The sequence below is a fragment of the Papio anubis genome, chromosome 4, assembly GCF_008728515.1.
Source record: "Papio anubis isolate 15944 chromosome 4, Panubis1.0, whole genome shotgun sequence".
NCBI classification, from domain to species: domain Eukaryota; kingdom Metazoa; phylum Chordata; class Mammalia; order Primates; family Cercopithecidae; genus Papio; species Papio anubis.
The window spans coordinates 74,284,712-74,310,936 of NC_044979.1; the positions used below are offsets into that span (position 1 = coordinate 74,284,712).

Genomic DNA, 26,225 nt, shown 5'->3' on the forward strand with positions numbered 1-26,225 from the left:
TCCATTTTAGTGAGAAGGATTTTTATTGATAAATGAGGTTTCCAGGTATTCCAAGACTGATTTGATAGTGTATTCTCCAAAAAAAGCCCTACACGTCATATCTCTCCCAGTTAAACAGTGCTTTGATGCTTCATGATGTCCACATTTAGGGTCAGCATTCATTGTTCAGCTAAGATCACTAGGTCCTTGGAATATGGCAAGCAGTTGAAATAATGGCCTCAGTTTCTATGGCGTGGATGCAAGTCGGTCTGTTAGAGCTCACAGTAAAGAGCTTTGTGAAACACTGTGCCAATCAGCAGTTTCCCTTTGTACACAGAGGCAACTGTACTGCCTTGCAACACTGTGCCATTTTCTGCATAAACCTGTGTCACTTTAGGTTCTTCTGTTAGAATGTTCTGGATTTGAAGCACCTGTGAAAGAAATAACATTGAATTAACATTTTTGTCAGATCACTTAAAACAACCTTATGCGTAGGGTCATCCTCCATAAGAAGCCGTATAATCTTATACAATTAGATAAATCCTATTTTGTTCCAAAATTACACTTAACACACCTGTTTCCTCATTTGGGAACAGGTGGGTACTGATCTCAAGTGATCTTTAGCAGAGGTGGAGAGTATCTAAACCTACAGGGGTGAGGCAGGAAATGCAAATGAGCAGCACATCCTGGATGTGGGACATTAGGGAGCAGTGGGGACTTAAGTAAATGTGGAGGGAGGAAGCTGTTAACTCAGTGTGATGGTTAACAATGAGTGTCTACTTGATTGGACTGAAGGATACAAAGTATTGATTCTAGGTGTGTCTGTGAGGGTGTTGCCAAAGGAGATTAACATTTGAATCAGTGGGCTGGGGAAGGCAGACCCACCCTTAATCTGGGCAGCACAACCTAATCAGCTGCCAGCGAATATAAAGCAGGCAGAAAAACATGAAGAGGAGAGACTGGCCTAGCCTCCCAGCCTACATCTTTCTCCCGTGCTGATGCTTCCTGACCTCAAACATCAGACTCCAGGTTCTTCAGTTTTGAGACTCAGACTGGCCCTCCTTGTTCCTCAGGCTTGCAGAGAGCCTACTGTGGGACCTTGTGATCAGGTAAGTTAATAAACTCCCCTTTACATATATATATATATCTATCCTATTAGTTCTATCCGTCTAGGGAACCTTGACTAATACGCTTAACAACAGCCAAATGGTTGCCATGCAGTAATTCAGGTCCGTTTTCATGTATTTTCAGGTAAGTCAGGGAACTGGATGTTTATACTTAATTCCTGGTTTTTAAAATGCAGACAAAGAGAAAAAAAAATGTGACCCCCAAAAAACCACATCTCTGTACCATACTCGGGTGTTCTAAAGTTAACCTCCTGTCTCTAAATGTATAAAATTTTGTAAGTTCAGTTTACTTCACTTAATTGAGGAGAAATGTGATTGCATCATTAATAGTATAGTGTCATGTTAAGCCAACCGTATGAAATAGCCAATATTTGATCATTCTGGCTGTCAAAAATAGCAATTGCATGTGATTCACTACACTGAGGTGGGAGACCTGGGTCGTGTCTTGGATCTTCCACTTACCATTTGTTTCTCATCTGTAGAGTGAAACAGGTGGGACTAGATTATCTCTAAATTCCCCTTCAACTCTAACATTCTATTATTAAGCCTTTATGATAATATATAATGACTTGAAGAAAGGATATGTACATCACAAATGTGGCCAACTGTGAAGGCCAGTGCCTGGATCTAAAAGGGTCTGTGGGAACTTTCAAAATGACCTCTTAAAAACAGCTGGCACCAAGGACAGATGTCTTAGGAAATTGCCATAGCATTAACATGTAGTAGTTACAGGTAAATAGTTGATGGTGCACCTTGGCTTACCTAAGCTTCTTGTTAATAAAACTAAATCACTCTTCTGGGGCAGTGCATTAGATAATGAATTGTTACTACTTTTTACTATTCCTTTGCAGAGCAATCATTAGAAATGAAGTATTTTTTCCAGAAAAACAAACCAAGTCCATGCTATAGCAAACGACCCAAGATAACTAAATGAGCTAACAAGCCAGAACAATTAAAATCTAACATTCTGCTCAGTTCTGAGCACTGAACGCTCCACAGCATACATTTCTTCAATTCTGTTAAACATACCATTCAGCAACCCTAATAGCCAAAAACTAGCGAAAGGCAAAAAGGATTTCCATTAAACATGATCACAATTGTCCTGTAAACCTAGAGATAAAAGATAGGAGAGCCATAATGTAAATGGAAATACGCATTTGGATTTTTTTTTAACCCAAGAGATACGGGCTTTAACACTTTTTTTTCCTGTTGGGCAGGTGAAATGGACTCTTAAAACTCAGCTTTAACAATACATACACAGCAGCAGACAAATATGTCAAAATGATGTCATATATATGATGTAAATAATAAGTACCCTCAGTAGATACTGAAAACTCAGTAAATGTGCAAATACCTATATTGAAGTAGGTCCCAAATTCTTATTTGTACCCAAAATAGTTCACTGAATAAAGACCATGGACAAAAACTGGGACCTTTGAGTACTGTAACTAAGGTGGAAGATGAGATCTTCTAAGCCAAAATAATTCCAGCGATTTATCTTGCCACCTGCAGGAAGATCTAGAGAGACTGGCCAATGTGCTCCAGGACTGGTCCGTTGCATGGACCTGTGCATATACTACCACACAGGAAGGGGGAGTTGAATAGGAAGGCAGGTAATAAATGAATGATTAAACCATAGCAATATGGCATCATTATGTTCTTTGAGGATCCCTTAACCAGAGGCCAAGTTCCTCTCAGGCAACCCTCTCCACCCACCACCGTATACATGTTCTGGCTTCTGGTATTCATTTCCTCCCTCCCTCGCTAGCCCTGAGGTACTGCATTATCCTCTGTTGATTACCCTACACTGTGTCCACACATTTTTTATATAGTCCTTTGATTAAACTCCCCTCAAATTGTCCAATTTAAGTGTGCCATGTGTTTCTTGCCTAGACGCTGACTAAAGCACCTTCAAAAGCCTTTGTTTCTGATCATTTGGATCATCTATCCATGTCCCCCATTTTATTTGCACATAGAATTGAGAATTATGTTTTCAACTGAAAAAAACAACGGCTGGGAATAAAGTCACTTACCTGGTTCATTTTTAAAACTAACCTCGGATGCAGGAGGATTCTCTGAGTCATAGAAGAAGACTTTCATGCCATTGGGATGGCATCCAACCCAAAGGTCTCCTGTCTCAGGATCCACAGATATGTTATCCACGAGGGTATTAAAGTCGAGGGACTTATAAGATTAAAAACAAGAAAAGAACGAGACATAAAGTAAAACACAATTGTGATGGAGCAAAATATATCAGAGAAAAGTTGCCTCTTGTCCTTGGCCACCACACTGCTGGTTCCAAGGATACAGTTCTGCCCCATTTCAACAGGACTCACAAAATTCCTCTGACATTTCATCTATGCTAGTATTTTGTCAGTTTCCAGGACAGAATGGGGTAGGGTAAAGATACAGAAAACCAAGAAAGACTGTTAAAAGTTAGACAAAATCATTTTTACCAACATCTGTGCATGAACCTAAAACGGAAAAAAAAAAAAAGTTTTCAGTGCAGCATAAAACAACTGCTTCTAAAATGGCATGTGCAAATGATATTTTTATAAGCATTCAGAAAACCACCAGGAAATGTAGATTCATTTCTGAGAAGAACATCAATGAAATGTGGACTCTTTAATGGCTAATCATAGGCTGTGCCGCCAGAGAAGAAATGATCACCCAGAGTCTCGTTTTTGCCTTGAAGTTGAGGAAAAGTTTGTTCTTTAGTTTCTTGATGTTATTCAACTCCCTGTTCTTCTGCTGTTTATTCTCTAAATATAAGTTGCAAGCATTTGATGACTGCACAGATTGCTGCTGAGGCTTTGTACAAGGATCATAAATAATACCAATGATTCTTAATTCCACCATTCATCATCTTGTCTGCCTTCTACCAGGGAGAAATCCCATCTATTTGTTTACCTCTTATTCTCAGTTGGAGAAATAATATCTACCATTTACCTCAGAGACCAGCATACCTCAGTGCCCAGAGACCCTGTAAATAACTGCTCATGACTCATTGTAAAGGCCAGGGCATGAACAGACAGCTGCAGAAAACCAGCGCTTCCTTGTGCCTCCTACTCAAAATGAGAGCTGTTCCTCACATGCCCAGGGAGGGATTAGAGGACTCAAGCATCGTGGCAGAGCCTCATTCTCACCACCATGCAGAGCCATCAGTCTTTCTTACCCCAGAGACAGGCAAGACAGGTGGCTCCATGCTTTCTCCATCCCTAAATCCCTGTCCATCCCAGTGTCAGCACACCACTCTGATACCATAATGTCTTTAAATGAGGAAATGTTTGTTGCAGGGCTTTGCTCTTATCTTTGGAAGCGGCATAGCCGATTGGCGAATTCCATGACAGATGAAACCTACTGAGATGAGAGTGGGAGTGGGAGAAGGACACAGAAACCTGGGATCCCATTCATTCAACATGCAATTACCAAGCTCCTACATGAGCTCTGCGAGGAACGCAGCATCTGGAGAGCGCCAGGTACCCAGCAGACACAGCTCATGCCACGGAAGTGCTGACAGTCCAGCAGGGAACTTATTCTGAGTCCAACAATGAACTCCTTGCCTTGCAAATAAATAATTCCTCTCCATGCTACCTCACGGCAAGACCCCTGCATATCACATCTCACACTCCCACAAAGGCAACTGGAAAATTTCACATTCCTTGGTCAAGAAAACTTAATAAATTGCTCTCTTTGGGAAAAACTGTATTCTCTATTAACAAATACTCCAGGTTTTTGCGAATTGAGGTTCATCAAAGTGTGACTAATCCATTGACTAAGTCCTGGAATATTTTTTGGAGAGAGGAGAGAATTATTTCTATCGTGGTAATATATATATATAATTTGACATTTTAACCACTTTTAAGTATAAAACTCAGTGGCATTAAGTATATTCACAATATTGTGCAACCATCATCACCATCCCTCTCCAGAACTTTCAGTCAGCCCCAAACAGAAATCCTGTACCCATTAAACAATAGCTCCCTGTTCTTCTCTCCCCCAAGTTCCTAGTAATCAGCATTCTATTCTATTTTCTGTCTCCATGAATTTGCCTGTTCTAGGTACTTCCCATTAGTAAATTGTACACTATTTATCCTTTTGTGGCTGGCTTATGTTATTTAGCATTATGTTTTCAAGGCTTATCCAAGTTGTAGCAGGTATCAGAACTTCATTCCGTTTTTTGTTTTTGTTTTTGTTTTTGTTTGACACAGAATTTTGCTCTTGTTGCCCAGGCTGGAGTGCAATGGTGCAATCTCAGCTCACTGCAACCTCTGCCTCCTGGGTTCAAGTGATTCCCCTGCCTCAGTCTCCCAGGTAGCTGGGATTACAGGCACATGCCATCACTCATGGCTAATTTTTTCTATCTTTAGTAGAGACGGGGTTTCACCATGTTGGCCAGGCTGGTCTTGAACTCTTGACCTCATGATCCACCCACCTCAGCCTTCCTCAGTGCTGGGATTACAGGCATGAGCCACCACAGCTGGCCAAGAACTTCATTCCTTTTTAAGGCTGAATAATATCCGATTGGACATAAACCCATCTACACCTCCTCAAAAATTTAAGATTAGCCTCGGTTAGTTTATCAAATTACTTGGCACTCTCGAGTATTAATTAACTGACATTAATTAATACAATCTTTCAAAAGAAAGAATAATGTGACAATTGATGGATAACCTTTTTGGGGTTTTTATGATGAGAGACAGACATGGTCTATTGCTGAAATTGCCCTTGCCTTCAGTCTCGCCCTGGTGGGAGCAGAGCCTTGACATTCTGTGGTGAAGGTGTGTTACATTGGGTTCTAGTCTCATAAAATTCTTTAACTTTCGCTTTACAGAAATATCTGTTGTTAAAACTGCAGCTTGTTTTTTATTCCCTCAGCCAGTGTGAGCATGTGAAATTCCATTTTACTTGAGCTAATACCAAAGTAGCCCTGCCAGTGATTTTTAATGTCAAACACGATGTTACATTTAATGTTGCTTTAAGGTAATTTTCTCTGAGTGAGGCCCCTCATGACAGTCCCTCGGATGTGCTGACAGGAACAGTCATACAACTGGCACTGACAGTGCTTCCTGCAGTGGGCGTTTATGGCAGGAAAGCAACATCTTGTTGTTTTGCAGAGGTAGAGGGCTGCTTTCATAGGGCTCTAGTTTGTTCTTGGTCTCTCTTTCCTATCCTTTGTGTTTTCACCCCTTTTGACTCCAACCTTCAAACGACCAGAATTGGTGGGGACAGGAGGTGAACCCCTGAAGCATGCCCAGCCCCACCACAGTAATTTAACAAGTATTTGTTAAATGCCAACTAGGCAGCTCCAACTAGAATTGTACTAGGAGCAAATAGAAAAACAGCCTGTCCTTGTGGAGCTTACACCCCAGTTCGGGAGTCAGGTAATAAAGGGGAAGAATAAAATATATAGTATGCTAGCAATACATGCTGAATGGAAAAATAAAGCAGGAAAGGCGAGGGAAAACATGCAGGGGAAGGGAGCAGTTCCAGGTTTCGAAGACCGAGCTGACGTTTTAGTAAAAATGAAAGGAGATGAAGGAGAGGGCCGTGGAGATCTGGAGGAAGGTTTCTCCTAGCAGAGGGAATGGTGCCCCATTCTGAGACAGTGGCAGAAGACGTGGGGCAGGGACACAATGGTTGGAGGTAAAAAGGCAGAGAGGTGAGGAGCAACCAGGTCACCCGGCAGCCATTGTGAGCGCGTGGACTTCATAAACATTGTGGAGAGCAGCCCAGCAGTAAGTACAAGTTGAGACTACTTCTTGGCTGTTCCATCAACGTCGAGGGAAAAAGAGAGAGAGAGAGATGGGAGGAGAGGGAAGGAAGGTGGAGGAGAGGGAGAATGGGAGAAAGGAAGGAAGAAAGGCTGGAAGGGAGGGGTGGAAGGAGGATCTGGGAACACAATGCCAAGCTCAAAGTTTGCTAGAGCAGAAAGAATGCAAGGTTCTCGGGTGAGAGGTGTGGTTTGCTGTTTGCCACTCTGCAGTTGAGTAAAAATGAACAACAAACACATAACCATGCTAATGACTCTTAATAAAGGAGTGAAAAATTGGTTCTCACCCACGCCAATTAAGCAGTCCTTTTCTCTTCACATTTAATTTCACAAATCAATTAGAATCTAATTATCACTCTGCAAACTTACAGTGTTAATACATCTTACCTTCAATGGAGTTAAAGTCCAATTAGCATGCTTTTCATACACATGAATCTTATGAGCCAGCAATTCAGCTACATAGACATACCTTCAAAGAAGAAAGAGCTACGTCAAAGTACTAGAAGTAACACAACTTGAGAGATTAAGATGAAGTTGTAATAACTATTCATAGGGAAGAACTTCGCTTAAGGAATGGAAAATGGAACCCATCTCAAACACACTAAATTCTGAAAGAACTCAGTGAGTTTACAATGCACAGAGGGATTTAATCTCTGCAAAGTTATTTCTGAAGGAGGGGACGTAATTGTCCTTATCAGTATGGAAGGAACTTAACCCTAACACCAACTTTTAGTATCTGGGAGTAAAATGCATTACAGTGTTTCTCTTTTGGTTTGTCAATTTGTGTCAAGCCCCAGGTTCTGCATTTCAGGGGATAGTGAGTTCTCTCCCATGAAAGTTGCAGGAAAGCCCTTTGACAACAGCTTCTTGTTTTAATCCAGGGAAAAATATGAGAGAAGAAAAGCTGCTTGGCCTGGATCGATCGAGAGAAGTCTTCTGTCCTGAGTCTGGTCCCGACTCTGTGGCTTTAGTCATACCCCACAAAGATCTGGGGTTAGTCTAAGCACTGTGCATCCCCCCAACAAAAAAAGAAATTACTGCTCGATTATCTTCTATTTTCAAAAACTGGTCCATGATATGAATAATTAAAAGCTGTCCCTGTCCCTGTTGCTCACTTGCTCGCTCTTTCTTTCTCTCTCTGTCTCTCTCTCTCTCTTTCTTTCATTTTTTTAGACAGAGTCTTGCTCTGTCACCCAGGCTGGAGTGCAGTGGCGCAATCTCAGCTCACTGCAACTCACTGCAACCTCCACCTCCCAAGTTCAAGTGGTTCTCCTGCCTCAGCCTCCCTGGTAGCTGGGATTACAGGAGTGTGCCACCATGCCTGGTTAATTTTTGTATTTTTAGTAGAGACGAGGTTTAGTCATGATGGCCAGGCTGGTCTCTGACCTCAGGTTATCAACCCACCTTGGCCTCCCGAAGTGCTGGGATTACAGGCATGAGCCACCACGCCTGGCCCCTGTTGCTCTTTCTAAGCATATGTTACTGACTCTGAAATCCTTGATGATGATGCAAGATGACAAAGGGCATATATATGGATGGATATAGATATTTAATGCATATACCAATGCTACCCAAAATGCAGTCTCCAGACCAATGTTGGTTTGCAAATTGTTTGTTGTAGGGTCCCATGAGATAACATTATAAATCAACTACATCACTAAGCACACTGCTTAAACTGACGTTTTTCACAGTAATACTTTCGTGATGAAGGAAGTGTTGTCTTGATTTACATTTTGGTACAAATTCCTTATCTTGTCATAAACCTGAACTACTGACATATGTATACCTGCATACTATTCATCTCATTATACACTCAAATCTTTATTCAAAACAAGTCTATTCAGACATACTAAATCTTCATCACAGTTCCCCCTCTTAAAATGTACTTTTTTTCCAAAAAGGAAACAAAACCAATATGCCTTCACAACGAAATTTTTGATTTGATAAATTTTACCCCCTGAAAAATTAAGACATTTTACATTTTTCCTAATTTTATCTCACTAGGGTAACATGTTAAAATGTATCATATTACTTTTAAAAAGAATATATTCCAAGATATCTCCTGAGAATCTGAGTAAATTCACTATATTTCAGAGAGTTCACATACTTGCCATCAGGTGAAATGTTGATTCCATTAGCAAAATCAAGTCCTTCTGCCACCACTCGAACTTCGCTAGGACTGTAGTAAACAACATACGACCACGCTAAACCCAAATACATCTCCCAGGACCGTAAGTAGGGGTCAAGAAAATAGTGATCATTTGTGGCATAAAAGTGCTCAGGTCCCACAGCAACGATATCATTCAAACTGCAAATAAAACATACACACATCATATATAAAGTGAAGGTATTGAACATTACAGGATTATGAATTGACATTCATCGCCGTCTATTCCTAAAATCAAGATATGGGATGGAGCCTTCATGCTAGCTATAATGGAACAGAATTAATATGAAATTAGTCCTGCCGATACAATCCTTAAAGACAATCATTGGTCTAAGAAATCTGAGGAAGTGATTATAGCACTGTAACATAAAAATCCTTTTATATGTATCTTAAAATAGTGTTACATCGTGTGTGTGTGTGTGTGTGTGTGTGTGTGTGTATACACTAAATTCAGTAGAAATTAAATTAGGCCAGAAATCATTGTCAGGGCAAAAATGTGCTCACATATCTGTGCTCACATAGAACTAACTCCCATAAGAAACTGAAAAAATGATGAACCAGCAGCCTGGATACTTGCATTTTAGTTAAAGCTCTGCTACTATTAGCTGTGTGATCTAAGAAAAATCAATCCTTTCACATATCAGGACCTCAGTTTCCTTATCTATGAAAGCAGGATGATAGACTGGTCTATCTTCCAGCCTTAAGATTTCGTGATTCTAAACTGAATGAAATGTCCATGAACAAGAATGCTCAGAAATAGAATGCTATGGCTTTTCCCCCCGTTTCTGATTAGGATTCTCTCTCTGTCACTGAAAATGTAAGATATATGAGTCTATTTTTCTGCTTTAATAGGTACAATAGTGAACACATAAGTGAGTCATTCTTTGCTGATTGAGGTGATGGAAGTTCCTGAGGGCATGATCTGGGAGAAAATTATCTCTGCTCTGTTGCAGAGGGCCTCGTGGCCAGCGCATCAGCTCTGACGCAGCTCTGAGCTCTCAGGCAAGTTAGACAGGCATGCAGAGCCTAAGTTTTCTCATCTGTAAAGAGAGGTTAAATGATATTCTCAAAGTCATACAGCTCATTAGTAGAAGACTAAGGGTCAGGATCTTAATTTGTGGAGTTGCAGTGGGAATTACAATGAGACAATGCCTGTTGTGTGCTTTGCAGGGAGCATGACATTCAATAAATCCTCAATCAATGGTAGCCACTATTACAACATAAAAAAAAAGGTCTTGGAATTTAGGATTAGTCTGGACGGGCACCAGACATAAATCTGCAATCTGATTTTACTCTCTGTTTTTTAAAAGTAAATTTCTGAAATTAGTATGCTGGACTATCATTTGTCTGTTTTTCACAGAAAGGAGCAGAATGCAATGGTTTAGAGCAATAACTTTTTATTGCTGAAATGGGGGTGTAGTAAAATAAGTAAATAAATAACAAATTTTTAAAGGGTAATAGAGTAATAGCTTTGAAATCTGATGGACTTCATTTGAATCCTGACACTGCTTGCTATCATAATGTGGGGCTACAGCATTGTCACTAAATTTTGAGCCACTATTCTAAACCTCTGTTTTCTCTGTATACCTTGAAAGGCTAGGGTAAGAATAAAATGAAATAATGAATGCAAAGGCCTTCGTACCATGCCTGGCATACAGTAAATGACCAATAATAATGCTTGTGATATATGAATAATAACAGGTTTAAATTATAATAGAATTAGTAATTGGAATATTAATGTTATAAACAACCATAAAATACAAAGAAGAAAATACATACAGCTAATCCTTGGGTTGAGAGAGCAGAACTCTAGTTAATTATGGCACCGTGGTTATTTTCAGTCTCCTTCTATGCTGCCTAAGACCAACATTTTTGCAACTGGCTCAAGAAAAAAATACTCCAACCCGGTAACTTAGACAAATCTGAGATTTCCAAGATTAAATGTTAAAACATATAATTTTTTTCACTATTTTGTAGCGGTTTAAGGCACCAGCTCTGAACTCATGTTACCAGGATTAGAATCACAGCTGCACCATTTACTGATGATGTCATCTAGGGGAACTTAACAATTACTCCAGGCCTCAACTTTTTAAAAATCCAAAATGGATATAATACTAACACCTAATTCAGAAGGTATTTGTAAAACATCAATAAAATAATCTGTTTGAATTAGTTAGTGCAGCACCTGACGTACAGAGAAGCTCATTTATTAGTGTTATCATTAACCCAGCTTCTCCATTCTACATACTTTTCTCTACTTTAAATCTTGGTGTTCTTCACATTCTCCAAACACTCAGTAACTTTATTCTCTTTCCAAAATATATTTGTTAAATGAATGTATGAATGAACTCTTCTACCAAAAGCTGTTCTCCGGACTTTTACTCATCCCACTGGAGCAGAAGATGACCTGAGCGGGGGTTCCTACTTAGTCACTAGTGAATTGATTGGCCCTCATCCAGTAACTCAATTTCTCTCCAATCTCATTTTCCTCATCCTCAAACCACCTGATAAGAAAGAAGAGGAAGGGGTCCTGGTATCACAGAGTGCACACCACATACCCTTAGCTAGGTACCTGCAAAGAGTACACATCTAGATTTACAGATATGGAGGTGGTCAAATGCTATACATAAATTCTACAAAAATAGGTTGGGATTCTAGACAATCGTAATGAGTTGGAGGTAAATGTTTTAGAAGATAGTGTCAGGTTGTTCTCCTAAATCCATCACTGGCCTTACAAGTCAGATCTTCATAGGGCATGTGAGGAAGCTGACTGAGATTGGGGATCCTTGAGTGTTTTATTTCACCATATGTTATGTGAAGGCGCCTAGGGTGGAATTGAGTGTTACCACAGACCTGCTATTGCATACATTTTGTGCAATCAAACAGCAGTGGAGGCAGTATAAGGAGGTCTTACATGCACTTGATTTAGGGTCTCCTCTTGGGTCTGTGTTTCTAATTCATGGAAACTTCCCAGAGTCTACTTTTTAATATAAATAAATAAGCTCATGACGTCAAATTTATCTATGAAGCCTATTTGGGTTTGAAATACTAAGTCTGGTTCTGAAGAAGAGCAGGATTTTTTCCTGGTAATAACTTGAATGGAGATCCTGAGGCCAGGAGCTAGCCTGGGAAAGAGAGGAAAAGAATGGGCCATCTCTGAGGGGCTTGAGTCCTCAAAACGTTCTTCAGAAGAGCATGTGGAGGAGTTTGTGATCATTAGAAATGAGAGTTGAACAGCCATACCTACTCTGGCCAAAAGGAAAAACCAAAAGTGGATTAACTATCCACTACAGCTAAAGGAAAATAGAAATGTGCTGTATCTCAGTACTTAGGCAGAAGTTTATGTCTGATGGTTTTTAGATGCAAAAGCGACTTTTCTTCTTCTTGAAATTTAAACAACTCCACCGTGGACTTGGCATCTGGATGGTTCACCACCAGGAGGTACACGGCATTATCTGAGAGGAGATTAAAAACAAAAATGAAACATTAACTAAGCTCTCACTGTCAGCCCTCTCTCCAAAAACCAATTTCAACCCACCTCCAGCTAGTAGTTAGGATGTCAGGCAGATGGAATATTTTCATCTCTTTGTAGAGAGAAGCATTTGTGATTGTTCCTGTTCCAGAGAAAAGTGGCTCAAGGAAGAACCAGTGACAGTCTCTGAAAACTCAAAACTCCACAGGAGAAAAAAAAAATTCTCAAATTAAGAATGAGTATCACTGACACTAAAACTCCAAAGAACTCTTGAAGTTTTCCAGTTCAAATGGTCTCCACAAGATGCACAGTTGTGATGAAAGGGATAAAAACTATGGGAACTCCCAATATGAGAAGGTGTGCTCAAGTGTAATTTACACAGTGTAAGGTGATAAATTTCACAGAACATCTGAGAAATAGTAGCAAACAGAAGCAGCTTCCTTGGGTCAGTGGGAGTTTAAGAATACAAAGGCGACCCATCTAAGCGGTCAAGAATGTGTGATCAGAGTTGGCAAGTAAAAGTTAGATTGTGGCCTTTGCCTTAAGAAAGAGTAAGTCTTTTGTAACCTCTGACATGATCAAATTGGTGGGTTTTGTTTTGTTTTGTTTTGTTTTTGTTTTTGTTTTTGTTTTTGAGACAGAGTTTCACTCTTGTTGCCCAGGCTGGAGTGCAATGGCACTATCTCGGCTCACTGCAATGTCCACCTCCCAGGTTCAAATGATTCTCCTGCCTCAGCCTCCTGAGTAGCTGGGATTACAGGCGCCCACCACCATGCCCGGCTAATTTTTGTGTTTTTAGTAGAGACAGGGTTTCGCCATGTCAAGATGCAAAATTTGGCAGGTTGAATTGAGAAGATTTGAACAGAGAAAGCTGCTAAGATGATTTTCATTACCCCTTTCAGCAAACAAGTGTTTAATTTATTTTAGTTGGTGTTAAATGCTACAAGGGAAAAATACAACAGGATAAAAGAATAGAGAGTAATGAAGTATTATCTTCATGGGAGTCAGGCATGTTCTCTCTGATGAAGGGATGTTAGACCAAAAACCGAAGTGAAATAAGAGAACGAATATGTGGATATCTAGGGAAACAGCATTCCAGGCTGAGGAGAGAAAATGTGCAAATGCCCCGGGGCAGAAGTTCCTGGACATATTCACTTAATAGTGAGGTTGTGGTGGGAGCAGAGTGAAGGCAAGAGAGAGTGGGAGAGTGAGAGGGCTGAAACCACAGGGAGCCAGAATTGGTCCTGTTAGGGCTTAAGGTGAAGATCCAGGCTTTGCTCACTGGCCGATTTGAACCAAGGAGTAACATGAGCTGAGGCTACAGCAGTAATCCAGCAATGTGGAGAGAAGGGACTGGACCAAGATGATGCCACTGGCAATAAAAGACAGGAAAGGTCATGAGAGGTATTTGAAGGGAAGAATCCAAAGGCCCTGAATATAGCTGAGGAAGGAGGGTATGGAAATCAAATTCAAGTGAGGATTAAAACCTGGATTCACATTTTGTGCAGTGGATTCTACTTCTAAAAATTCATCCTAAGGATATAGTCGCAGAAAATACATGTGTGAGAAAGTTTATTTTGGCATTGTTTGCAATGAGCATAAAGGTGGGAACAACCTAAATATCCGTTGGCAGATGAGCTATATTACAGTGCTCCCACACAACCGAATCCCAAACCACCTTGGCAAAGCAGCTGCAAATGTGCTGTATGTAAAGGAGTCCATGATGTAGTGTTTAATGCAAAAGCAATTTATAGAAGAGGTTGTGTAATACTACCTCATTTTTATTTTAAAAAGTATCCATACATCAAACACTATATTTCTTTGCACTTAAAAATATTTTTAAAATAAAATGTAATGGCGATGAATGGGTGGATGAGTGGAGAGTCCACTGAAAGGGATATATATGTGTGTGTGTGTGTGTGTGTGTGTGTGTGTGTGTGTGTGTGTGTGTGTGCGCGTTACATGGGGAAGAGAAGGAAAGATAAAAGGATGGAAAATCATTTTCAACATTTTGAGTTTAAAGTGTCTATAGGAAAGGAACCCAAATAGAAGTGTCTAGTAAGCACCTGCGGCATTAAAAGTGAAGGACTAGTGAAAAGAATAATAATAATACCCCTATTTGGGGATGTCCTCCTAGAAAGCAGGCAGTGTGACACTGGTTTGAAGGTTCTGAAATAGAGAAAATAAAGAGGAAGTAAAAGATCAGATCTCTGGGGTAGTGCTCAGGGAAGTGGCAATGAGTGACAAAACAATGAATTGGGGAGAAACCTGCAGTAGGATGAGAACTGGAGCAGCGAGGGGCACTGCAGCATCAAGGAAGAGCAAGTTTGTGAAGGAGAAAATGGTCAACAGCATAAAAGGAGGTGAAGGAGGCTGGGCACAGTGGCTCACGCCTGTAATCCCAGCACTTTGGGAGGCCAAGGTGGGTGGATTGCCTGAGTTCAGGAGTTCCGGACCAGCCTGGGCAACACAGTGAAAACCCGTCTCTACTAAAATATGAAAAATTAGTCAGGCATGGCAGTATGCACCTGTGGTCCCAGCTACTCAGGAGGCTGAGGCAGGAGAATTGCTTGAACCCGGGAGGTGGAGGTTGCAGTGAGCCAAGATTGCGCCACTGCACTCCAGCCTGGGAGAGAGCGAGACTCATCTCAAAAACAAAACAAACAAAAAACAAAAGGAGGTTATGGAAGGAAGCAAGGGAAGAGGGAAGGAAGGAGAGGGACGAAGGGAAGAGAGGAGATTTGTAAATAGGAACATCACTGATGATTCTCAAGGCAGCAATTTTAGCCACCCACAGTGGGGAAAGTCCAGAAGAGGAACTGAATGAGGGATCGTCTGATGATGAAATGGAGGTAATGGGCATAAACGTGGTTCTTAACCCTAGCCTGACATTTTTATGAACTGAACAACTTTTAACAAGTTGTGATCCAGGCCTCCCTCAGACTAATGGAATCAGAATCTATCGAGCTGGGGGCTGGGCATCGAGTCTTTTTAAACTCTTCAGGTGCTACCATGTGCAACTGGGGCTGAAAATTAATATAGAGACAAGGAAGTAGCAGCAAACGGAAAGGGAGAAATGGGGTAAAGACATAAAGGATGACACCAACAAGTTGTGTTGAAAGGGACCAACATGCAGAAGAGCATTTTGAACACAGAACAGAGGAACCAGCAGACAGGAGGCACTAAAGGTGATGGGGCCGGCAGAAAACTGACCATGGTGACTTTCTGTCACTGGACCTATAGGTTGCAGATGCCTTGGGTTAGAAAAATCTGTTCCTGTAAATGCCTGAGTCTTGAAAATTGTTAACAATGGAAAAGCTATAATGATCAGGGCTGGATATTATTATTATGGTAATTATAGGGATAATGTGAATGTTGGTATTTTACAAAATCAGGTGCTTTACAAATCTTAAATATTTTAGCATTCTCAAGTATTCTAGTGGTTTTACTATAAGGGTCAATTAACATAGGGGGTAAGTTTAAAACCCAGAGTAAGAACATTATTCATGATTATGCTGCATTTGGATGAGAAAAAATAATTCATTTATTGGCATGTTTTTCTGTTTTTTAAATTTGGTTTTGATTTTAATAAACAGTAAATCTTGTTACCTTCATCTGTGAATGTGCTAATCCCATGAGGGTTAAATGAAGATAAATCAAATTTACTTCCAGTGATCCCCAGTTCCAACACTGTTGGATCTTCTTCATTCAGGTCCATCAGAAGTATTTTTCCAGGATTGTTGGGGTTGAAACTCTTTATTCCAGGATATTGTAATCCCTTATAAACCATGGAGGAGAAAAATCAAGCACAATACCAGTACTTTAAATGCTAATAGAGACGCTGCATGGGCCATGGGTTTGTGTTGACTGCTCCAAACCACAGAGCTAGCCAGATGGCCACATAGGAAGCCTCTTAAGTTAGTTTGCATGATGGATCCCCAGGAGAAGTCTTCTGGAAGCCACATGCTCCACTAGGCCACCCCACACAAACCCTTTCATCCCCTGCAGCAAAATCATATGTGCACCACACTACAGCTTCCAGCCCATGAGAAAGATCAAAAATGGAAGAGCAGACCCAAGAGGCAATTAATAATAGTCTTCAATGATAGAAGCAAGGAATACAGATACAATATTGGTTAGGGCTTTTACACTGTTCCCTCGTAGGTCCTTGGAAGCATCTCAAAGACAGAGGTTTAGTGGGTCGGAGGAACTACTCCTTTCTTAGCCTTCAATCAAAACAACAAAGCTGTTGTTTTATATATTGGGTTCCCATATAAGATTTTGCTTAAAATACGCCTTATGTTGCTCAAGAAATGTTTGCAAGACATTGCTTTGCAGGATGACTAATCTACTATCTTTGTAAGAGAAAACTGGACTAAATAAATTACAAGAGGTAGCAAAGGTTTTTAAATGACTGGATGATTGTCTATTGTTTCCTATCCACTCTGTTATGTTATGATCCCCAGGCCAGATGGTGGACTTCTTCTGTTTTGCACTGTATCAGCTACCATAGCGATCTATATGCAGGAGAGTTTCAACAAATATGGTGGATTCTCTCTTCCAAGCTTGGGAATTGGGACCTATCAACAATGTTAAATTAGAGGGCTTATTCTGAAATATGTTTAAAAATGTGAAAGTTGAAATGACATGTGAAGTAGTATACATTAAATGTATATTTAATTTAGCAAATATTTGAATATGGCAATTTTAAGTGCTTCAGGGAATAGACAATTGAGGGGAAAACATTCTTGAATACACTGAACTCACAAATAAATTGCTGCTATAGAAGCTAAGGTAATATGGTTCAATGTAGACCGAAGAACACAAATATGCATGGAACACGCATGATCATAATTATAGCAGAGGTGTAAATGCATACACAATTTGTCTTTTAAACCACGGCTGTTCATTTTATTTGAAAGTGGGCATTGGTATACAGAAAGCCTAAGTGAAAGACTTAAACTGCCAGTCCTAGAAAACATTCTAGAACACAGAAAAGTGGAAGAAAACACTCACAGAGCTAATGAAAGCCAGTCCATTAGGCAGTATCTCCAAGTCTTCAGAGCCAGTTTCTGCCAGAAAAGAGAATAAAAGTACAGGTTGTTTCATATTACTGCAGGAAGTGGATCCATTTCTTAACACCTCACTTGAAACTGGGGCTATATGTTACTCTTCTTTAACAGGTTCAGAATCATTCATTCTTTCATTTATTCAAATTGATGAATGTGATTATATGGAAATTAAAAATACATTAATATCATTAACAAGTTTAATTAAAATTTACACTTAGTATATTTGTTTTAAACTGATGGACTAGAGCTTTTTCCTCAAAGACTGAAACCTCTTAAAGTTCATGGAAATTCACAAAATATACAAAAGCCATGATTATTTGAAAAGAACTTGCTGTTTTCCAAAGATACAGGGTAAACTACAAATATGTGTTGATACTTAATAGTTCCAAAAAAATTAAACCCTTGGAAAGCCATATTGAAAATATAAGCAAATTCCAAATAGTTGAGTTAAAATGGGGATACATTTTAGGTGATCCAGAATATGAATTTTTACTACTAATTACAAACATCAGTTAAATATTACTGTTTTCAAGTTAGTTATACTTTAAGTACATGTAAATTTTTAACATTTCAATTTATCTAGAGAAAAATGAACTATTTGATAGGTATTTATACACTTAGTGAAAAGTATGCTTTTCAAAAACCCAGTGATATTTGATATCAATATCATATTTTTCTAGAAAACAATTGCACCATAAGATATCTAGTGAAATTTAATGATACTAAGTCATCTGGTCTAGCATCCTGAGCCTTAATCAACTGAGATGAATAATTCTAAAAGAACAACAACAACAACAAAAATGCCCAAAACACACAAAAGCATGATCTCAAAAAAATTGTCCTCAAATAACAAAGCTTGTTGGTTGGAACCAGCTGGAGAGTTGAGCCTGGGGACTCTCCTTGTTGCTTGCCTCCCAGCTGCTATTCCCCTACCCTTTTATCTTTGCTGACAGGGCCTGCCTCCCACATTGGAGGTTCGATAATTACTTTCCCAGCATCCTTTGCAGCTAGGGCACCAGCCTGTCCTCCAGCTCTGACAAATAAGATCTAAGGAGAAATCTGCTGAGAGCTTCTGGAAAAAATTTTCCTCTCCAATATCAAAAGAGATACACATAAGGAGAAGCCTTGTGGTAATTGCAAAGTCCTGTCAGAGCTTTTCTAAAAAAAAAATTACCTTTATTCACTGCTTTATCTGGCTCTCCTGCCCCTCTTCTGCCGTCTCCTCAGGTTAGATTACCATGGAATCAAACTTTATTCTATTTTTCTTTTTTTTTTTTTTGTTCTATTGATCAAAAACAAACAACCCAAACTGCCAACACCTTGGTAATATGTTAGTAAAGTCAAAAGTCAAACAACATGGTATTTATCATTAACTACCACTGACTCTCCTGATTCAAAATGTTATTTTTCGACAAAATTAAACAGGCACATTAATCACACAAAAAGCAAAAAAATACCGAAAGTTCAAATGAGACCCTTCTTCCTCTCACATACATACCGATTCCTTTAACTAAATTACAGTTAGGAAGTTCTATGGGTTGTACCTCTCGGAGAGCATTAAGTCGTGTTCTGTGGGGGAGAAAGAAATAAAACACACACAAAACTATTCAGAAATTATAATTAAGTTGCAAAGGTAGGCAACCCACAAAGTTCTCCTTCACTGTACTTTGCCTGAGTTTCAACTCCAGAGTTTTTCCTGCAATTTTTCTAGGCAAGGCCAGGGCAAGACAAGTGGGGAACTCTGGGTACAATATTTAGTGTTTATTTAGCAGAGGTGGATATGTACACACAAGAGATACACAGTACCCTCTCCAGGGCTCTGTGTACTTAGGCAGGCACAGGAGCAATTTCATCAATGTGTAAGGACTCCTAGGTGGAAAGTCCAGGTAAATGGCAACATGGTTCCAGTTTATTCCATTGATGTTTTAGAGTTGCTGACAGATGGGCAGCCTCCTACTCGTCTGCTCAGTCTGACTCCACAGACTGGACTGGGCATCTGCTTTGTGATGCAGTGCTTGAAAAATACAGATATGTTGAAAGGATTTGTAACTTCAAAAAATCATGCACAAGGCCTGCATGTAAAAAGGCATTTCACACACACAGGTGCACTCACACACGCACACACACATACACAGGAGCAACTTATCAGATATGAGTGCATAAACACCATGGAGAACGTCTGAGTAAAGGACAAAGGAAAAATGAACAGATGTGAGAGGGAAGTACCAGTCAACTGCCTGAGCAGAGCGAAGCTACTGATGCGACATTTGAAAGAAACAGACGACGTTAGCACAACCAAGAGATTTAAACAATAAACTTTTTTTTTTTTTTTGAGAACTAGTGATACAGTATTGTCAAGGCAGGTAGTGACAATTATCCAAATATCCCTAGAAATCTTATCTGGCTTCAGATAGGCTAAGAAGTTTACTTGTCCTCCTGATGACTTGAACTCACAGGAGGAGGATGGGCTACAGGGGGAACAGACACGCTAGATAAAATTCTTACTGACGTGGTACAAAATGATAGGAATTTGGGGGCGACTGATCTTTCATTTATTCATTTAGGAAAAAATGAGTATATTCCTACCACCAGGTCACTGGCTATCATTTTCACTCTCTAAGAAAATCTGACTTAAGAGGTAAGGGGTGCCTCTTAGTAATCTGCTTTGTAAAAGTGCCACAGTTTGTCCCAACGCACAACCAGAGTAAAGAACCACCAGTCTAGGTACTAGAAATACAGAGATGAATGAATAGATGATGAAGGCTTGGACTGTGAGGAGATTGTGGTTTCCTAATTGATGGATATGAACTTAGAAAGCAGACGTCAACAGAAAGTTGGAATCTGTCCATAACCTAAGAAATGGAAAGGTATTTCAAAAATGGAAATCTGACATTATAATTGCAAAAATTCACAATAAGGAAATAAAAGGGGAAGTGATAGAGCAATGGCTTACAAACTTTTCAGACGGAGACTCACATTAGGAAAAGTATTTTATATGGTGCCAACACCCAGCACATGCACACACACACACATGCACACACACATCTGAATCAAGCTTCACAAACAATACTCGCCCTAATCTGTGTGATACATTCCTAACTTTTCTGTTCAATTCTGTTTTATTTTAAAATGTTAGTAATTATTTACTAAATTGACTTTGTTACCCACCATTTGAAAAAACTCTGGTCTAGGGAAAGTGTAGTGAATATTTGTAGCATGCCCTCAAGGAACCGAAGGGCAGGTACAAGATGTTGAGGGTGATGGTCATAACGAAGGACAACACAAAGACTGGCATGGAAGGAGAGATTCAAGGACATAAAATCACTGAATGGGCCAAGACTTGTGAAAAACACCAAGGATAGTCAAATTCACTTTTCTTAGACTCAAAACCACATGGGAAGAATACTCACACTGCCTGACTCACAAGGGTCACTAAACGTATGGGTTCACAAAAGATAGAGAAAGGCAGAACTGCTCAGCTCCTATTCTAATTCAGGCTAGAAGATGATCTCTAGCCTGGAAAAGGCAGAATAATCCTAGTTAAAGAGAGCCCAGGGTGGGCAAGGAGGCATTAAGTCAGCACCTGTTGATTTGGGTTCCAATTTGTGGCCCAAAAATGTCATATCTCTACAGGATAATCATTGCTACTACAGTTCAGGTACTGTATATGCCCTCGTTTAATCCTCAAACATCTCCATGAGGTGTTATTTTCCCTAAGTCACAGATGACCAAGATTAAGTGGCTTTCTAAGGCCACAGAGTTATGAAGTGGCTGAGCAGAGATTGGAATTCAAGTGTGAATGCAAAGCTCACATTTAGCTCTCTAACCAGGCAAAATCTACAGAGAACACTGCTTAAAAGCTGGATGAGGCACCTGAAAACTGATTCACCTGTGTTATTATCATCAAACTCATATTTTTTCTACCTCATTTTCAATTTATTAGGAAATATCTTGTCAAAGGTTTAAGTCCAAACGTTCTGGGCCTAAGAGATAAGGGTCAATGTCTGAGATATGTCCCTGATTCACTAGACTCTGAACTCTGTGCAGAAACCATACAGCCTTTGCTGTGAACTTGTCTGAGTCTGCTTTGTGCTGCTCTAAAGGAACACCTGAGGCTGAGCAACTGACAAAGAAAAAAGGTTTATTTGGCTTATGATTCTGGATGGTTAGAAAGTTCAAGATTGGGTATCTGCATCTGGTGAGGGGCTCTGGCTGCTTCCACTCATGGCAGAAGGTGAAGAGGAGCCAGTACTCACAGAGATCACGGGATGAGAGAGGATGTAAGAGAGGGGAGAGGTACCAGGCTCTTTTCAATCAATCACCTCTCTCAAAATGAATAGAGTGAGAACTCACTCACTCGCAAGGAAGGCATTTATCTATTCATGAGGGATCCATCTTCATGACCCAAACACCTCCCACTGGGCCCCACCTCCAACATTAGAGATCAAATATGAGGTTTGAAGAGGACAAACATCCAAACCAAAGCAGAAGTGTTCAGTGAAAACACATGCTGGCTGCTCACAGAAGAAAGCAGAGACCTTTGCCTAGGCATTAAGAAATCCATATCCATTCTCAAACTCTTCTTGGGGCCAAATTCACTCTCATCAGTCTATTTTCTGCTCCTACATGTGCCTCATTCATTCAAATTCCTTTTCATGGCCTACTATGTGCCAAGCCCCAATAAGGGCTCTCACACATACTTCCTCATTTAATCTTTTTAGCCACCTTTGAGAAAAAGATGAGTGTTTACTCTGTTTTGTAGGTAAGGAAATGGAGGCACTGAGAGACTCAGTACTTTGCACGTGGTTGCTTATTTAAGAGGGTGGAGTTGGGATTTGAAACTAGGTGTCATGATACTAAGGACTCTTCCCTGTATCTCTTTCATACCTCTTTATTTGCTCACACTTTTCCCTTCACCTAGAATGCTCTTTAGCCCCTTACCCACTGGGAAGACCCCTACTCATGATGCTTTGTAGCTTCTCCAGTCTTCTGTATTGGGTAATAACTCCTTAGTTTACCCTCAGGAACCTTCACAACTGTCAACTTTCTTACCATAGTTGTCAGTTTCACAGTTGTCAGTTTTTGTTCTTTTGCTCCTAGTAGACTTTAAAATTGGTGAGTGAAGACTGCATCCTATTCATTCCTATAACCTCCAGCAGAAACACAGTGTTTGCAAAGAGAAGGTACTCTGCAAATGTCCACTGAAGTGTTTTGTGGAGATACAAGGCAAGTACTTCAGACTGAGAAGATGGCGTTGGTTGCGCTCATAGGGGAGGCTGGAGGGTTGGAGGATTATTTGTCCTTATCTCAGAGTTTCAATGAGGTATAATTATAATACATATTCAAGTATCACTCATTAGATTTCATAGGTGCATTTTTGAGATCACATATGACAGCTATAAAAGCTAACATTTACAGGACACCTGCTATATGCCTGATTTATATGTGTATGTGTATATATATTTTATGTTTTTATATAAATATAGTATATATATATACACACACACATACATCTATGCTGTAATATGTATCATTATCCCCTATTTTTCAGGTGGAGAAACAGGCTGGAACTTTTCTGGAATAAAGTAGTAAAATAACTTGAAAGTTGCAGAAATTAGATCTAACCCAGGTCATCAGGAATCCACCACTACTCTCTTCCCACAACTGTGTGTTACCTACAGTAAGCATGGAATGGCAGAAATGCATTGAGAGGCCCAACGTTAGCTTTGTGGTTTCCTTCTGAGAAGGGAAACTCAGTGGACTCACGTATTGCAATTAGCAATGTAGGGACAAGGAAGCTGCCATACAGATGCAGCGCTGCAACATTCCATAGCCCAAGTTGGGGTAGGGGAGGGGAGCTGTTTCTACCATCATCCAAGGCATTTCTTGGACTTGTGCGGCACATACAGCGACTACAAAGGTGGGAGACTCGTGGTCTAGCGGAACTCTCCCAGTTCCTTTCTCTGTGCTGCTCCCACCTGGGAAACTCAGAAATCTCTTGGGGCATCGCTTGTGTGCTTCCATAAGTTCCCTCCAGCCCAGACACCTATAGCTTCCTGTGAGCCCCCCCCCACACACACTCCAAGTCTGAAGAAAAAAGGATGCATCCACCCTGGGGATTTGGCTTGCTCCTGATGCAGGCTTCAGGATATCATCTCTTGCCTTCTCTCCCTGGGGCAGATTCATGGTCTCTAATCCCCCAGGGATTTTGTTCAATGACGCTGGCTCTGATTTAATAGTGTGGGGTAGGGCTTGAGATTCTGCATGTGCAGGGAGCCTCTAGGTGATGCTCAGGCATCTGGTCCCCAGACCCAGTTGAGTAGCTAGGTTTTAGGGATTTCCAACAGTGGGTACAATTTCCCTTCCTTCCTCTGTCTGGGCCACTCCAGGAGGCTCAGCAACCCATCCTTTATATATTTTTATCTATACCTATAATCTCCTATAATAAACCTATAATAAAAACTCACAAACTAATTTTTACATGATTTAAAAGCCAAGATTACCAACTGCTTCTTACTTTTTTTCTAGCACTCTGTAACTTAAAAAAAAATTAGAAAAACCTCCACAATAATTAGTAAAAACCCATTCTGAATATAAGCTTCTAATTAGTCCATTAGCACATATAATTTTTTTATATTTAATGTTGATTGGGTTTTACTTTAGAGTAAATAAGGCATTGTTGACTAAGCCTTAGAGACTAGGATGATCTCTAGACTATGAACTCCTGTTACAAGTTATGAAACTTTTGATACATTCTTAAAATATCCCCACCCTCCTTGTGTAACACTTAACCGTTTATTAAATACTTTAAAGGGAAGCAGGGAACTAACATTTATTGAATAGCTACTCTGTCCCAGGCAGGTGTGTATTACCGTTTCCAGTTTACTGAAGCAGCGAAGGTTAGAGATGTAAAGTGATTTGCCCAAAATCCCATAGTCACGGAGCAGAGCTAAACCCCAGGACATCAGATGCTGGCTCCAGGGCTCCCTCTTCCCGGCCTGCCCCCACTGAAGCAAGTCATCACGGCACACGTTAGCTCCCACCTGCTCGGGTCCACACGCAGTTTTGCTGTGGCCCTCAGTAGCCTCAATTTGAGAATCTTCAAGCCTGGAAGGTTTGCCATGGCCAGGCAGTCAAGGCACAGAAGGGACCGGGACTCCTTTCTCTAATTCACAAAATATCAGGAGAACCCCCAGCCTGGTTAGTTAGTTTCTTCCGGGTTGGGAAGTGAATCTGTAGCCAGGACACACAAATCTTCATGAAAAATTAATTCGTGTATGCTGACAACCTGGGCACTCACAGCCGTGGCAATTGCCTCCTTATCCCATGTCTCAGGCCATGAGCAAGAGTTTGTTTTCAAGGGGCACATGACAGCTGGACAAACATTTAGGAAACCCCTGCAGAGTGTACATCTAGCACCTGCCTGTAAATGTTCTGTTAACAGCCTGGACCCTACTTTCTGGGGGCTCATGGAGCTGGCAGGGGGTGAGGAGGACGAAGGCTGCAGCCCTCACCACAACCCAACTTACTGGTAAGAAAACTGGTGGTTCTTGAAGAGTGCCAGTCCCATCCCCAAGAGGGTGAGCACAATCAGCTTCGCCATGGTCGGGGACAGACAGACGGATCGATGGGCGCAGACACCGACGGGCTAGAAGGCTATGCCTGCCTGCAGCAGCAGCCTAGCTGGGGCAGCGCCGATTGGCCCGCCCCGCCCCTCCCCGCCGGGTCCGCAGCTCGCTGGGCGGACCAGGTACACAGAAGGCCCCACCACCGGAGCGGAGTGCTTTCAGCCAAGTGCCTTTTTGCTCCTTGCCACTGCAAAGAGAGAAGACTGAGAATAGGTGCCTAGTCCGGTCGGGGAGGGGAGATCAAACAAGCTGAAGCAAACAGAGGTGGGAAAGGACAGTCAAGCTTTGGTGAGCACTCACTTTGTGCCAGCCAGGTCCTTGCGGCTCAGAGGGATTCAGGCGCTTGATCATGGTGACAGCCAAAAAGGTGCGGAAGGGAGGGCTGTAGTAGGAACCCCCAAGATCTAACTGTTCTCACCAGGCTACTACTCTGTGTCACCTTCCAACATCTGGATTTCAAGCATCTTTTTCTCAACATCACTCTGACTTTACAGTTCACTCAAGTACATCTCCCACACAGCTCATTCATTTCCTCACGCAGCTGACATTTATTGAGTACCTGCTATGTGCCAGGCTACATAGCACATTGTTCTAGATGCTACATAACAGGACAAAAAGTCTTCCCCAAGCTTACGTTCATTCCAATGGGGGGAGTCAATTGAGAAATCAGCAAAACATGTCACTAGGGCATATATAATGCTCTAGCATGTGTGTATTATGGATATGCACATATGTTATGGAGAAAACACATAAGGCAAGAAAGGGAATAAGGAATACCCTCCACTTAAGAACAGGCAGTCAGGGAAGGCCTCACTGATAAGGGGGCACTTGAGTAAAGACCCAAAGGAGGTGCCTCTGTACAACCATGTCTCTCTTCTCTGCTGTCTCCCGTTACTATGAATGATTTGCTACATGTCTCTTTCCTTCTCAAGGCTTTTGGTCCCAGTTACACCTTCTCTCTTCTGCAATAACTGTCCTTTCATCTTTTCTGGAATATTGCCAGCCAA

The 26,225-nt window shown here is 40.8% G+C and overlaps 1 protein-coding gene and 1 pseudogene across 1 annotated transcript; one reads left to right on the top strand and one right to left on the bottom strand.

Annotated features, from left to right (window-relative positions):
* Nucleotides 1-25,400, bottom strand: PON1 (paraoxonase 1). The gene is made up of 9 exons (XM_003896305.4): nucleotides 25,120-25,400; nucleotides 19,089-19,159; nucleotides 17,535-17,590; nucleotides 16,128-16,296; nucleotides 12,375-12,501; nucleotides 8,987-9,187; nucleotides 7,267-7,348; nucleotides 3,162-3,290; nucleotides 1-410 (listed from the first exon to the last, which is right to left on the bottom strand). Exons 1-9 carry the CDS (start codon nucleotides 25,191-25,193, stop codon nucleotides 252-254), a joined length of 1,068 nt encoding a protein of 355 aa, XP_003896354.1. The 5' UTR covers nucleotides 25,194-25,400; the 3' UTR covers nucleotides 1-251.
* Nucleotides 25,218-26,225, top strand: part of LOC101004058 — a 28,957-nt pseudogene continuing 27,949 nt past the window's right edge.